The sequence below is a fragment of the Sycon ciliatum genome, chromosome 6, assembly GCF_964019385.1.
Source record: "Sycon ciliatum chromosome 6, ocSycCili1.1, whole genome shotgun sequence".
NCBI classification, from domain to species: domain Eukaryota; kingdom Metazoa; phylum Porifera; class Calcarea; order Leucosolenida; family Sycettidae; genus Sycon; species Sycon ciliatum.
This window is the reverse complement of record NC_088648.1, coordinates 7736896-7753347: the sequence shown is the minus strand read 5'-3', so window position 1 is coordinate 7753347 and position 16452 is coordinate 7736896. Positions and strand designations below refer to the sequence as shown.

The 16452-nt window shown below is 46.3% G+C and overlaps 2 protein-coding genes across 2 annotated transcripts in view; one reads left to right on the top strand and one right to left on the bottom strand.

Moving 5' to 3' along the window:
- The first annotated feature begins 608 nt into the window (after positions 1–608).
- Positions 609–10811, top strand: LOC135820002 (fibrillin-1-like). Its single transcript, XM_065333302.1, has 8 exons — positions 609–1962; positions 2358–2507; positions 3344–3622; positions 4545–4811; positions 5928–6021; positions 6694–7036; positions 7951–7999; positions 10003–10811. Exons 1-8 carry the CDS (start codon positions 609–611, stop codon positions 10215–10217), a joined length of 2751 nt encoding a protein of 916 aa, XP_065189374.1. The 3' UTR covers positions 10218–10811.
- A 463-nt stretch (positions 10812–11274) lies between these two features.
- LOC135820001 (transmembrane protein 245-like) overlaps positions 11275–16452 on the bottom strand; it is a 24839-nt gene continuing 19661 nt past the window's right edge. Inside the window, exons 15-16 of the mRNA XM_065333301.1 lie at positions 13361–13535; positions 11275–12167 (exon numbers count right to left, since the gene is read on the bottom strand). Of these exons, the coding sequence (XP_065189373.1) occupies positions 12011–12167; positions 13361–13535 (332 nt within the window). The 3' untranslated portion in view covers positions 11275–12010. The remainder of the gene's footprint in view (positions 12168–13360; positions 13536–16452) is intronic.

Genomic DNA, 16452 nt, shown 5'->3' with positions numbered 1-16452 from the left:
ACTTCTGGACAGATAGTGTCCCGAGGACCTATGACTGTATGAGTAGCGCAGCAGCTGACTGCAAGAAAACAATGCAAGAGATGTGGGTGGCTGGCACATTCACAGCACTGCGATACAATCCGTAGTAGATCTACGATCGCACGTATGTACATGCGTAGCAACTGATTGGAGTAGGAGAAGCTGAGAACTACCTTAGTTAGCGCTCTGACGGGAAAGAGCGTGGAGATTTCGACCTCTCTCTCGACCTCTCACTCACTGTGACTCAGTCTGTACCAGCGCTAAGGATAGTGACCAGGGGGAGGGGGAGGGGGAGGGGGGGGGGGGGGATGGTTTTATTTTAGTAAACTACACCGTCGTCAGCATGTTATGCAGCTAGAGCAGGTCTGTTGCACATTTTCTTCTTTTCTGGCATTGTCGACCAGAAACGAAACTGACAACACAGCGTAGTACTCTGGTACTCAGTAGACAGTACTCAATGATCTGGCCACCGAATGTAGAGCCCCCTTCTAGAACAGTATAGTAATAATCTTTTACAGGTTTAAGGCCAAGCAATTGCCCTTGTTTGCCTCGTTCAGTTACGGCGAGGTGCTGCTGCCACGGGTGAAACCATGCAGTGGATGTGTGCTGTGCTATCACTGGTGGCAATGTTTTCCACTCAATTCTTGCTAACTGATAGTGTCAGCAGCATCGGTGGTGGACACTCTGGCGATGGCGTAGTGCTGCTACAATGTGCTCCGGGTCAACTAAACTGCAGCACGTCCACCGTAGCCTGTTCGTCGGACTCCGTCAATCCTGGACTCCTGACGTGCAGTTGTGCCGACAACGTCAGTGCTGCTTCGTCTGCAGCAGGCGCAGGCTTACTGGGCGCATCGTGTGTTGAGATTGATCCGTGTCGACAGGGATCCGTGCAGAACTGCTCCAGAACCGGTGGCGTGTGCTTGAGCTCCGATGGCGAATCGAACTGCTACTGCAGCGGAAATAGGAGCGTTGTCGGCGACGAGGATAACGCCGTGTTTTGGTGTGTGCTGCTGACTGAAAACTGTGATAGCGGTGTTGAGGATGGGGTCGGTGCCACGGTAGGTAGTACAGCATGTGCTGCCATTGGTGGAGAGTGTGGGATGATGAGCAACGGTCGGACAAGGTGTGTGTGCAAGGAAGGTTACGCTGGTAATGGATACGTGTGTTCGGATATTGACGAATGCCATGCACACACTCACAACTGCTCTAGATCTGGTGCACTCTGTACCAATACCGCTGGTTCCTTCTTGTGCACGTGCAGACCCGGTTACCAAGGAAACGGACTGACCTGCCATGACATCACAGAGTGTGAGCTGGGACTGCACGACTGCTCAGTACTGGGTAGTGGTTGCAGCAACATGCAGGGATCATTTCTCTGTACTTGCCTAGCAGGCTTTGCTGGGGATGGCAGACTGTGCAGGGATATTGATGAATGTGTTAATAGACAACACACATGCTCACGATACGCTCAATGTCACAACTCCATAGGCGGCTACTCATGCGGTTGTCTTGGCAACTACTCTGGTGATGGATACCGATGCCATCCGGACGAGTGCGCCATGGGAGTGCATCGTTGCCATGGAGACAACATTGTCTGCCTGGACACGGAGGCAGGCTTTGACTGTATGTGTCCGGTCGGGTTTGAGCTCGACTCTACGCATTTTGGCTGTCAGGATCGTAATGAGTGCTTACTGGGAAACAGTTGTCAACAGAACTACATGTGTGTGAACCTGGAAGGTAGCTTTGCTTGTCTGTGTGCCTATGGCTTTGAGTTGGCCCGGGTGTCGGGTCCAACACAATGCATCGATGTGGATGAATGTCACGCTGCTGGAAATGGGAACGACTGTGATGCTATCGGTGAGCTGTGCAGGAATGTACCTGGTTCGTATGAATGTCAGTGCCATGATGGGTTTGCTAGGTCTGAAGCAAACTCTTCATGCAAAGGTACGTGTGTAGCTTGCAGGATTACAATGAGAGAATTGGATTATTGCAGGTCTGCTGTATCTTGGCCGTTACACGTAACAGGGTACCCAATAACCCGCCTGTTAAGCCACGTACCCGTTTGGAACCTTAAAGTGTAACCGTTTCATCCCTAACTAGAAGCCCACTGGAATCACGACCCAGGGATGTTATTATTTTCAGACAATTGACCCTGGATAGGGAGACCACCTGTAAACAGAGACCACGTTTTGAAGGTGCTTTGAGCAGTCGTCTTAGACAGATTTCACCATACAATACTTCACTGTAATTATAATTATCTTATCAGCTGCTTAGCCATCATAGGTATGTACCGTGTGATGTCAGTGTTTCTATCATACTGTGTGTCATATGTGCTATAGAAATCAATGAATGCTCCACCATGACTGACCCATGTCAGCCTGGGTCCCAGTGTCGTAATACAGAAGGCAGTTATGTATGTTCATGCTTGCCTGGCTTTCTACTGGTGGACGGGCAATGTCGTTCCTTGCCAGAATGCACTGAACAGACTGGTGAGTGGAATCACTTTCTCGTCCTACTCCTTCAAAATACATTTTTTTTAACGTTCATAAGTTTGAGTTGAAACGGGTAACGCTAGAAGTAAATATTGAATGTCACCACCAGGACTCAAACCAGCGAGCCTTGCTTATGTCCTGTGCTGCGCTACCACTACTCTATGACGCAGTTGTCATACTAGCAGCGTCTCTTCGGATTTCGTAACTCACACTTCCTGCGAATCCACACATGCTGGTGGGGCACAGCCTTCACTGTAATCGAACACTTCGCGTACAAACTAGGTCTGTGAGCACCAATACCTACTACGATGTGAAATTGTCATGGTGTTGAGGCAGTTAAAATGGGAATGTCTGAAGAAGAATTCACTGCCACCACATTTGTATATTTTGTAAGTACCCGTAATAATATTAGGACAGAGAGTGCAAACTGCAAAGATCAGATCTGTACCTGACTGGGATAGGCATATGCGGATAATGCCGGCAGAAAAATTGGCAGAATTCGGTACTTTTCTGGTAAGTTTCATGCATGTTTGGTATGTGGATAAAGAAATGGAGCAGAATTCGAGGAATTGCATGCCACAAGGCTTGTATGGTTCTGCCAATTTCACTGCTTTTCGAGCAGAATCTGCCACCTTTTCGAGCAGAATTCGCCAATGCCTAGACTAGGATGTGAATTGTCCAAAAACAGGCCGGGACCAGATATGGCTATAACTTTTAAATCATTTTTGATCAGCATTACAGTGCAAAGACCAACCACCGGTGCAAGAAACAGTTGGATTTCATTCTACATTATTGTGCTGCTTGCTGTTTCTTAATCTGAACAACACGTGCAGACATTGACTACTGCAATAGCACTACACATGCTCTCTGTAAGCTGTACGACACCACCGAGATGTGTCTCTGCGCCAACGGATTCAGTATGTCCCAGCACGGCTGTCGGAATATTAATGAATGCATACGTGGGCAACACGACTGCTTCTCAATGGAACATACGGAATGCATGGATACTGAAGGCTCCTACGAGTGCCGTTGCTCGACAGGGTATGCACTGGATGACAATCAACGATGCCAAGATGTGGAAGAATGTGCAGACAATATGCACGATTGTGATGGTATGGAACTTGCCTTGTACACACAGTGCCTTTACAGAGCTCTCTGCCTTTCCTCTTCTGCGAAACTTCTTTGTTCTCTCATAGCATAGCTCGGGCTGCGAAAATAGGCTTGAAATTTTCACTACGCATTGCAACATCTCGGCGCTTTGCCAGGTCTCCATCCTTTGCGAATCTGAGAAAATTAACCCCAGGAGGAGTATGTGATACTGGCATCACCAACAACACAACAAATTGGCATCGCAGCGGCTCAGGCGACTTGGCAAACTACTTTCGGAAGTGACTTTCGTCCTGAAGAAAGTGAGATTCAAAATCCAAGTATTTTCGCACCATGCCACGATGACGTCACACATACACTGGTATGGGGGCGTGGCTATAATTCAAATATTTCAAGAACGCTTTCTCGTAGAGACTTTGGACCAAGACCATTCGACTCAGCGCCCGAAACTCTTTAGGATATCAAATTTTCATTTTTTCGTGGAGTTGATCAGCCGACCAGAGGTCTCGGCTTCTCAATTTCTCTTCACTGGGGGTTTTCCCCTGCTCACCTACATACGTGTTCTTTTCCTCACACACATTCTCACATTACCGATGACACATGCATGGCGAGTAGAATGAGAGAAAGGATGTTGCGTGAATGTCATGTCTTCTAAACCTTCTTTCCTATTGGACGTGAACCATGAACAACTGTGTAAGTATGTCTGTTTGGTTGTCATGAGTAGTGTGACTGGCAACATAGGATTTATTTTATTTATACAAGCATGTCGACAAAGACAAGCAAGCCAACATGAAAATAACATGTTACTGTATCATCCAGTATGGGCATACATGTACCGACATGCAATATCTATGACATTAGATTAGGCTATGTCAGTCATCGAGCAGATGGTGATCTGCTTGTTTCATGTTCCCTCTGCACATTCAGGCAATGCCACATGTAGAAACAGTGTAGGGACATTCCACTGTCTCTGCAATACTGGCTTCACAGGAACTGGACACACTGGTGGGTGTGAGAATGTCAATGAATGTGCGCATGGCCTGACTGCTAAAACAAGAACTATGAATCCTGATGCCACCGTGGCTCGTATTCCCTGCACGGCTAGCAACATGCAGTGTGCAGACACGGTTGCAAGCTATCGATGTGACTGCTTGCCCGATTACTACATGCAACATGACGGCCAGTGCAGACCCAGTAAGTCGTAATATGTTGACTCTGCGTAAGATTCTACGTCACAGTGGCTGCATGCATACACTGTCCCTCCAGGAAATCGCGATTCCACGGATGCAACAAATTTCGCGATTTTCGCCCAAACCCGCGATTTTCAGCAAAATCCGCGATTTCCCGCGTTTTTTTCTTGTTTTCTGCTCTGCACTTTTCACGCAGTGCTTTCCATGATCCTGTAGGTTATTTGCATAGTACGACTCGGACTACTCCCGAGTAGATATACGATGCGACAAATTTTGTTATTTGGCCCAAATCCGCAATTTTCTGTTAATAAATTCGCGAATTCCTGGCAAGTTCTGCATCATTCCGCACTTTTCGTCGCATTTTTTGTTGTTTTCTGCCGCAATTTCTTGCGCAAGTTTTCGAGAGTTTTTTCCGCAAATTCCCGCAGGGACAGCATACAGTTCAAGGATGGATATGCCACTCAGCCTGAGAAGAGAACTGTTTTATTGATCTCTTGCAATGTGGACTCATCCGCTCAGCACACAGCAATGAGGCACAGAATGGTAGATGCAGCCATGGAGATAACAGTTCTCAGAATTTCTTCATTGTGTTTGTGTACGGTGAGCAGTGGTGAAACTAGCAAGTTAGCTAGGTATTGGTGGAGAATATCATGATTGTTTCCCTGGTCAGTTTAAATAATGACAACCAAAAGTATACTGTGAGGATCATCTGTTGTCATGTTGATGCAAAGACAATACAGAGAGCAAGCAGACTAATGATGTGTGTGTGTGTGTGTGTGTGTGTGTGTGTGTGTATGTGTGTGTATGTGTGTGTGTGTGTGTGTATGTGTGTATGCGTATATGTGTCTGAGTGTGTGTGTATGTGTGTGTATGTGTATGTATGTGTGTATGTGTGTGTGTGTGTGTGTGTGTGTGTGTATGACTGTATGTGTGTGTGTGTGTGTGTGTGTGTGTGTGTGTGTGTGTGTGTTTGTGTGTATGTGTGTGTATGTGTGTATGCATATGTGTCTCTAAGTGTATATACATGTATGTGTGTATGTGTGTCTGAGTGTGTGTGTGTGTGTGTGTGTGTGTGTGTGTGTGTGTGTACGTATGTGTGTGTACCCTGTATATGTCATAGGCAGTGAGCTGTTTACACCATGGAGTCCACCACAGCCCGGAACACCCACATCATTAACATGGCCCATTCGAAAGTTTGATTACCAACAAGATCTGTGAGTCGATGGATATGTCTACTCACGATATGTTGAATGTGTCCTTGCCTTGCCTACTTCCTTGTTATCAAACCCATGAATACTGGGGTGGGGGGGGGGGGGGTAGTCCTTGCCTTGCCTACTTCCTTGTTATCAAACCCATGAATACTGGGGTGGAAGGGGGGGGGGGGTAGCCCTTGCCTTGCCTACTTCCTTGTTACCAAGCCATGAATACTGGGGTGGAGGGGGGGGGGGGGGGGTAGCCTTTGCCTTGCCTGCTTCCTTGTTATCAAACCCATGAAAACTGGGGTGGAGGGGGCGGGGGCGGGGGGGGGGGGGGGGGTAGCCCTTGCCTTGTGTACTTCCTTGTTATCAAACCCATGAATACTGGGGTGGGGGGGGGGGGTAGTCCTTGCCTTGCCTACTTCCTTGTTATCAAACCCATGAATACTGGGGTGGGGGGGGGGGGGTAGCCCTTGCCTTGCCTGCTTCCTTGTTATCAAACTCATGAATACTGGGGTGGAGGGGGGGGGGGGGTAGCCCTTGCCTTGCCTGCTTCCTTGTTATCAAAGTAGGTAGGACATGTTTTTGACTCGATAGTCTTCTTCCTGAGTTGGCAACCCCCACCCCCCACTACAACCCATCTCCTGGGTAGTTGGTCCATCTTTGTTGATGATCTGCTTGCTACTGCAGCCAGTACACAGTCATTGGCATCAACCTTGGACCAGCTACCTTGAGCAGCTCAACTAGCAGAGTGTTTCATGTTTCACCCGACATTCTATACAACTTGACCGGACCCAATGTCTACTCTTACGCTGAAGCACTGGAGACAAGGCAGCCAGGCTCCACGCCCAGGGCATATGTTGTGGCGGAGTTCCACTCGTCGTTGTTTGGACACAGGGCCGTATTGCCCGTGACGGTCGGTGATGGGACAAGACTCGGGCAGTGGGAGAATGGTCCCCTCCCGCCCAGACACACTTTTACACTATGGTATCAGGCAGCGCAGGCCAGTGAGGATGCTGGTCAATACTCCCAGGTGAGGAATTTGTGCATGCAACAGCATTGCGAGCCATGTTTTGTTAGAAAGCGATTCTGGACGGACAACTTTGGACTCACATTTCGTCAAGCTGTACAAAGCTCGGTATACAATTGTTAGGTTCACGATTTCACACATGCACGCACTCGCACACTCGTACGCACTCGCACCCTCGAACTCACCTTTACAGGCGCGCACTCACTTTCACTCTCGTACTCACCTTTTCGGGCGCGCACTCACTTTCACTCTCGTACTCACCTTTACAGGCGCGCACTCACTTTCACTCTCGTACTCACCTTTACAGGCGCGCACTCACTTTCACTCTCGTACTCACCTTTACAGGCGCGAACTCACCTTTCCGGGCGCGCACTCACTTCCACTCTCGTACTCACCTTTTCAGGCGCGGACTTACCTTTACTCTCGTACTCACCTTTACAGGCGCGAACTCACCTTTTAGGGCGCGCACTAACATTCACTCGACGTACTCACCTTCACAGCCTCGTACTCACCCTGGTTGCTTTTCCTAATCTTTTCTTTCTTTGGCCTGGGTAGCTGGACTCGCGCTTTAGCACATTATCTCCATAGCTACCCAGGCCCTAGATAAGCTCTGGCTGGAACATTTGCTCTCCCCCTTCCACCTCTTCTTTGTCTTGCTTGCCTGACATTATTGTATACGAACCTCTGAGATTCCTTGTCGTTGTCAACTAATACTTGGCCCGATCGTCTAAGCGTGACTGTACCAGTCCTAACACAATAAACAAGTTCACGGAAAAGAAACCCGGATTAAAATATTATTTTGGGCCCATATTAGAAAATTTATTCCATCTTTTTTAATTGAAGGATGGTGATAAACTTGTGTCGCCTCGCCGCCTGTTCAAATATTTTTTTAATTTATTCGATTTTTATGTCTGCAGATGAGAGTAGTGGCGACATCACCATACCTACCTATCCAAGAAACGACAGGTATACGTTTGCAGTGTGCGCTAGAGTGTGTGTGTTACAATGTGTGTTACAATGTGTGTTACAATGTGTGTTAGAATGTGTGTTACAATGTGTGTATTACTATGATTGTGGTGCAGCACACTGTGTACCTGTCTGACCACCACCACCACCCCAGCATGTTGACATACAGTCTGGTTACAAATCACCATGACAACCATCAGTGGCTGTTACAACCTGTAAGAACCCATTCTACTATACAGAAGGAATGATCCAAAAGTTACAAACCCAAAAGTAAAGTAGAGATAGCCGGATTCGCGGCCGCATCACCCCACGTGTTCAGGAACACATCGAGTAAAGACGTTCACATTGGCAGGCCAGCACTTCGCCCATTATATCCCAGTGTCGCATGCAGACCTCACAAGTGAATGATCCAAAACAACAAGAATCACCATCATTTTCTGTAAAAGCCGGTACTTGCCACCACCTAAGGACCCTTCGCTATGCTGGTTCATCATCATGATCATCTTGCTGAGCCCCGCTGACGTCATCAGTCACATGATCATCTTGCTGAGCCCTGCTGATGTCATCATTCACGTGATCAGTCATGACGCATACGTGACAAGAAACAGTCGGTCACGCAATGATCGGCCACACACACCGCGTGCGCGCATACACGCAGACACACGCACACACAGATAGGCTTTCCCCAAATAGGCCGGCCGAAAATTTCGCCTAAAATGAGACTTTTCGAAAAATTGCTAAGCCTTTCGCCGATTTTGGAGGGTTCCTTTGAGAATTGCCGAAAATCTACCAAATTTAATGTTGTTGCAAAGTGCGCTTACGATCAGTAGGAACGAATGATGTTGCTGCAAGCATGACAGGTCGAGCTAACTACTTCACTACTTGTACTGTTAGGATTTTGAGGTCGTGTGATTCGTGTCCTTTGACCCCTCTCAAACAAACATTAGCCATTAGGAAGACCGTCACTAGTAAAATCCCCAAATCGGGGCGCGAAAAAGTCGCCGAAAACGAGACGTAACGAAAAAACGCTAAGCTTTTCGCCCATTTTGGAGGGTTTCTTTGAGAATGGCCGAAAATCTACCAAATCTTCCAATATCTCACCAATCTCGAAGCCGATAGGCCAACAATTCTATTACAGGTCGTCCCTCGTTAATACATAATCTCTGGGTCTTGACAAATGTTATGTATTAACGGGGTTTATGTACTAAACGAAAGTGTACATAACTTGCTTGTGTACCAGGATTTTTCACTTTTTTCTACTTTTCTGAGTGTTTCTCGCTACCATGGCTAGGCAGCGAGATATTCTTGATTCCCTCAATATAACATAAAAATTATGTTATACCGGTCACAGTCAGCGAAGAGACTACAGTTTGCATGATACATGCCCTAGCCGCGCCTGTATAGTCACTCGGGGAAAAAACAGAGCTTTGTCGGTTTGTGATGTGCACTCTGATTTCTGAGCTAATTGCATCCACAAGTAGAAACTAGAACGCGATGTGCCTCCACTGGAAGCCTCCACAAGACCAACAAATTATGTACTATTGAGGTAGGTGACATGCGGGTAGGGAGAAATGTTATGTACTAACGGGGTTTATGTACTAACGAATTATGTACTAACCGACAAAATTTGTATGGAAGTGTCCACGTTTCGTCCGGGACTTGAGATTTCTTATGTACTAACGGGGTTTATGTACTAACCGGACTCGTATTAACGGGGGACGACCTGTAGTCCATTTCCCAATATATTCCAATTTTGCCGAAAAAACGGGCCGATTTGGGGAAAGCCTACACACACCCACACACATACACACATACACACACAGACATACACATACACATACACACACAGACATACACATACAAACAACACGTACATGCACAAAAGATCCGAAATTAAAGCGCTGTGGACCGTGGCTAGAACCAGACACCACTATTCGTTCCATATTCTGCGTAGCTTCGGTAATGATAATATTTTTTACCCGGCATGTATCACCTCTGTCCAGGTGCTGGTAATGGGCATACAGCAGTGTCTGTCACTCTAATAGCTGCAGCGGCTGGAGGACTGGCTTTCGTAATGTTCCCATCCCTCTGCATTGTGGTTCTGATACGGAGACAACGGCGCCTGGCTGGCAAAGGAAAAATGCGCCAGCCTTCCAGGAACAAGATGCTTGGCCCAAGTGCCTCTGAAGACATTAAGATACGAGACACGTCAATTTGAATCCCATAATTTTGGTGTTCTTGTTTTCTATCGTTCATACAAATGATGCTTGATTTTCTGTCCCTGGTCTATAGTATAATGGAAGGCATATTGAGCACATGCACAGGGCATACCCATGCAGTGTGGTGTGAACATTACTGTACTAAACGTATCTGATTACATGTATTGGCAACTTGCATCTCTTTCCATCTCAATAGCTCATCCAAAAATGCAAGATAATCCCAGCAAATTGGAAGACCTGGCAGGTATGACATCATCATTATTATTACCCTGGTCACCAAGAGCATGTTCTTATTTACACACAGACACTAGCTGTACGCTGCTCAGTTAACGCGCTACGCCTTCATGACCCCTACGCGTAACCTTGAGCAATTATTACACAATCATGGTTTGCCTTACTAACACACAGGTCAGTTCAGAGTCACCGGCTATCAGCTAAACCAAACTCCTAGCGTAGTTATTGTCTTTCTGATCGCATAGTCCTCTTCCTTGCACGACTGATGCACTCGGCATGTTCTACGTGTACCAGAATTGCAAATATGGACAATTGCGAATTGCAAAATTAATAATAATTATTCGTGCCTCGTTCCATCACATCATCAGCTATGTCATAACACTGACAGCCGGTAATTCATGTACCACTTACTTTTCAACCATGTGCCCACTTTGAGCAGCTCATGAGCAACTCGTGCCAAACAATAAAGTGGTACCAGTGTACACGTAGTTCTAGTCCTTGAGCATGCACTGATTATGCTCACACTAAGTCAGACCAGTAAAATGTACTGTTGCTTGGTTGGGTCGAATAAAATCCAGTTCCATGACTAAAATTTAATTAGAGACTGACTTCACTGCACAGTCCTCTGTTCATAGTCACTTTTGGGCAGTCCCTGGACTATAAAATTCTCACAGCTGGATTTTACTTGCCACCACTGACAGTCTGTGCATTGCAACAAGAATAATAATAATTATTGACACCGCGCAGTGGTTCCATTGCATGCAATTAATGTCATATAAGATATTATGTTCATCCCACACACACACAACACGCGAATAAATGTCACGGAGTCGAGCGATTTGCCACTCAGACAGAGTTCTCCGCATCCGTGGGAATGCCACCACCTCAAGGATCAAGGCGCAGATGCAGCTCTCCTTAATCAGTGGAAGGTGAGTAGATCCACACATGCTACATAATAATTATAACTAAAATACGGTGTAAAGTGAAGCCGAAGTAACTCATGCAAACAGTTGCGGAATGTTAACAGAAATACATTTCATTGTTCAAGAAAGGGCTTATCAAGAAGTGGAAATCAAGGAGCAAGAGAAAGGGCGGATGTGCTCTCCAAAGTGTAAGCGAATAATCAATGCTTGATCTGACTAGGTGCACACCTTAGACAACTGATGAGCCGTAGTAGCCTGTTGTGATACAACTATACGACTGTGATCTATGTTTTACCTTGGTCTCCAGTACCAATTTAATATCACACTACACGACACTGTTTGGTAATGTGCAGGCATTGAATACAAACAGATCACTCGCAATCAGACTCAAAGAAATACGAAAGAGAGACAGCCAAGATGCGCTGATACTTAAATTTCGTCAAACTTCTTTTCCAGAATTGAATTATCATGATCTCAATAAATAACTTTCAAGAATTGGACACCATTCGCAGCAAATACGGAATTGAGATAACATTTTCCGTTCCCAACATGAAACATGGATCCACAACAAAAAACAGGGAGATTGACCTGCAAAGATGTGTTGCTGGTGGTGGTGCTGATGCTGATAACTGTGGCTAGGTTTTCTGAATACTAGCATTGAGCATGGTGCGGTTGATGTCCATGGCTGCCAGGCCACAGCACAGGATGATAGGGCCAATGACTGCGCCTTCCAGTCCAAATATGTACATGCCGCCGGCCACAGCCAAGCCGGTCAGGTATGGATGTCCACCACTGCACATATACACAGACACAACACAGACACACACAACACAAACACACACACACACACATACACACACACACACACACACACACACACACAATACAAGACAACACACAACACGGTGAGAGCCAATCATTGAACTATATGTAGTAGTTAAAACGACAGCAGGATGCAAGCAGAGTCAACTAGTCGTGCTTGCACCCGGCAAGCTAGCTGTCCTAGCCAAGTAGAAGACGCTCAGGTTCTTCGGCCCTAGACCCCGTTCGGTTAGAGCAGCTTGTTTGCCATACACACGCATACCCATTGTTTGCTTGGTCTGCATACTTACTCCAGATACTGCATGTAGGCGCACTAACGTTAGCCATTTCTTGAAAACAAGGGGTGGAGAATGCTCATAATTATACTCTCACCCATGTGTACCCAACTCACACTGAAAAACAGCATGCATTGATAATGGGTGAGAGTAAGACCTCTGCCATTCTGAAAGAGGCGTTTGACTTTACAGCCCTGTAAACCATACTATACTATACTGTAGTAATGAGTACTATAGTACACCATACTATAGTATGGTGTACTATACCATACTATAGTATGGTACAGTACACCTTACTATAGTATGGTACAGTACACCATACTATAGTAAGGTGTACTGTACCATACTATAGTACACCATACTATAGTATATCATACTATAGTATGGTATACTATAGTATGGTACAGTATACCATACTATAGTATCAAGTACTGTAGTATGGTGTACTGTAGTATACTATAGTATATCATACTATAGTATGATATACTATAGTATACCATACTATAGTATACCATACTATAGTATATCATACTATAGTATGATATACTATAGTATACCATACTATAGTATACCATACATTGTTTACTCATATCACACATACAGTGACCGTGGATGGCAGCAGTACGACTATGAATGGTCGGCGCAAAGGGGATACGGGACGTCCGCGGTAAGTGTTATGAAACATCGGCCTGCAAATGCTCAAATTTGAGCTCCTTTCAAAGCCAACATTGAGACCAAAACCGGACTGGCAGGACAACATGTTATGACACTGCAGTCCACAGATCATACAGTACATGTGACATGTCTGCCAGTAGACACACGCTCCCAAAACAGTAGAAATCTATTCTAAATCCAGTGCATATTGTAAAAGTCCCATACAGCACGTACCCTTTGATCTCAGAGTATATGGCCACGTCGACAACATTGTAGCAGAGAAAGTGCAGGCCGAACAGCAGTGATGCTTTGATCCAGGACTGTTGCGCAACAGGCAGGTAGAGTGATGCGGGCAGTGCTACCCAGTAGCTGCCTAGTAGAGGTATGGCGGCAAACAAAGCTGAGATTACTACAAGTGTAAGTAAGACAACATGAACAGCACAGAACAGCACAGAACACAGGACAGTTGCATTGTCATGCTAGAGTCAAGCTGGAGGAAATGCCTGAGAGTGGATCCCGTCGTGTCACCTCAGCCTCCAATACACATGTGTGTGTACATGTAGTGCAGAACAACATTGCATGATATCTACATATACCTGCACCTTAACACTTCACAGACCATGATTAATGAATGCACTGCATATGTGTACCCAGGTATTTACTCCTGGAATGGAGATAGGGCAGGGGGACGGGGAAGGGGAAAGGGAAGGGGAGGGGGAAGGGGAGGGGGAAGGGGAGGGGGAAGGGGAGGGGGAAGGAAGGGGAGGGGAGGAGGGGGGGGGCTGATTCAATACACCTGTAGTGGGTCTGCACTACAGTATGAACAAGGTAATATCTAACAATTGGGCCACCGTGTTTCACATGTACGTACATGTAGGTAGGACACAAACAACTTCCCAGCTCTATCGCCTACTCAAACTCACCTCCATGCAATCCCCCTAGACACAAACAACTTCCCAGCTCTATCCCCTACTCACCTCCATCCAATCCCCTTAGACACAAACAACTTCCCAGCTCTATCCCCTACTCAAACTCACCTCCATGCAATCCCCCTAGACACAAACAACTACCCAGCTCTATCCCCTACTCAAACTCACCTCCATGCAATCCCCCTAGACACAAACAACTTCCCAGCTCTATCCCCTACTCAAACTCACCTCCATGCAATCCCCCTACACACAAACAACTTCCCAGCTCTATCCCCTACTCAAACTCACCTCCATGCAATCCCCCTAGACACACACAACTTCCCAGCTCTATTCCCTACTCAAACTCACCTCCATGCAATCCCCCTAGACACAAACAACTTCCCAGCTCTATCCCCTACTCACCTCCATCCAATCCCCTTAGACACAAACAACTTCCCAGCTCTATCCCCTACTCAAACTCACCTCCATGCAATCCCCCTAGACACAAACAACTACCCAGCTCTATCCCCTACTCAAACTCACCTCCATGCAATCCCCCTAGACACAAACAACTTCCCAGCTCTATCCCCTACTCAAACTCACCTCCATGCAATCCCCCTACACACAAACAACTTCCCAGCTCTATCCCCTACTCAAACTCACCTCCATGCAATCCCCCTAGACACACACAACTTCCCAGCTCTATTCCCTACTCAAACTCACCTCCATGCAATCCCCCTAGACACAAACAACTTCCCAGCTCTATCCCCTACTCAAACTCACCTCCATGCAATCCCCCTACACACAAACAACTTTCCAGCTCTACCTACTCAAACTCACCTCCATGCAATCTAGGCCTCGGCGGGTAATGCTAGCATTGTAACTGGCATTACGAGCATCGTTTTGAGAACTAGCAATGCTCCAGCATTGTACCCGGATTTGGAGCCAAAACAAGCATTAGCGCCCAAAAGTGTCATTTTCTCACGTCATGAGTGTGCATTACTGAATAAAACAGGAGCTCTACAATGTAACGTACACACTGTACTTTGTACCAGCGGCTTTTGGCAGTTTTGCTTAAACGTTAGCCTGCGACTTCGCAACATGCGTCTCTTGTTGCGAATCTTAGTGGCAGCTGGTATAGACCAAGAGTAGATAAACAAGAGTGTGCAACTCCCTATCTCTTCTGCACAATCTGCAGATACCCCCGCCCACGGCGGAATTTTTTGTTGACGTCACCTTTTTTCAGGGAAACGCGGACTTTGCCGCAGAGCAGTGTGAGAGCACGTGCTGGGCACCGATCTTGTAGTGCAAGCCCCGCCAAGTACACGAGGGAAACCTCTCCGAAAGGCTCGCAGCGCGTGCGTCGTCGAAAAGATTACGTCAACAAAAAATTCCGCCGTGGGCCAACCCATCCGCGAGTTGCACACTCTTGTTTATCTACTCTTGTATAGACGTACCACGTTGATGACATCATGGAAAACGGAAAGAAACCTTGTCTTTCCTATTCACAGAGTCATGCAGTGCTTGCTTGCTTGCACCATGAGTACATCAAATGGAAATGTGTTGGAAGTCTCTGATTCTTCGGAGGAAGAGAGTGAGGAAGATGAGTACGAGACAGAGGAGGATAATAAGGAAGACGAGAACGAGGCAGAGGTGGAGGATGAGCCCGGTGAGGCATGCGCACGACTGCCCAAAGCCAAAGGAGCAAGCATATCGAGGGTTAGATCACATATATTGTACTTTTTCATACCACACAATATACTAAATTTCCAAAATAGCATTCCGTATGCACCCTCTAAGTACTTTGAAGACTGTCGACGTAGGGTTCTGATTTACTGTTATTCACTGCTAGTTCATGATAGCAACTTCAGTTCCACATCATTTTGAAAAAGCATCACCATATAATCTACTTTCAAAGTACAGGTCGTCCCTCGTTAATACATAATCTCTGGGACTTGACAAATGTTATGTATTAACGGGGTTTATGTACTAAACGAAAGTGTACATACCTTGCTTGTATACCAGAATTTTTCACTTTTTTCAACTTTTCTGAGTGTTTCTTGCTACCATGACTAGGCAGCGAGATATTCTTGATTCCCTCGATATAACATAAAAATTATGTTATAACGGTCACATTTAGCGAAGGTTCTACAGTTGACATGGTACATGCCCAGCCGCACCTGTATAGTCACTCGAAAAAAAACAGAGCTTTGTCGGTTTGTGATGTGCGCTCTGATTTCTATGCTACTTGCGTCCAGAAGTAGAAACTAGAACACGATGTGCCTCCACTGGAAGGCCAAAAGACCAGTAAATTATGTACTATTGAGGTAGGTGACATGCGGGTACGGAGAAATGTTATGTACTAACGGGGTTTATGTACTAACGGATTATGTACTAACCGACAAAATTTGTATGGAA

What these genes read in the sequence shown, in the direction of transcription:
- LOC135820002 (XM_065333302.1), top strand. Translation starts at nt 609, where the DNA reads ATGCAGTGGATGTGTGCTGTGCTATCACTGGTGGCAATGTTTTCCACT. An exon ending in AGAATGCACTGAACAGACTG is followed by an intron (nt 2,508 to 3,343) that starts GTGAGTGGAATC and finishes CAACACGTGCAG; the next exon opens with ACATTGACTACTGCAATAGC. An exon ending in CAATATGCACGATTGTGATG is followed by an intron (nt 3,623 to 4,544) that starts GTATGGAACTTG and finishes CTGCACATTCAG; the next exon opens with GCAATGCCACATGTAGAAAC.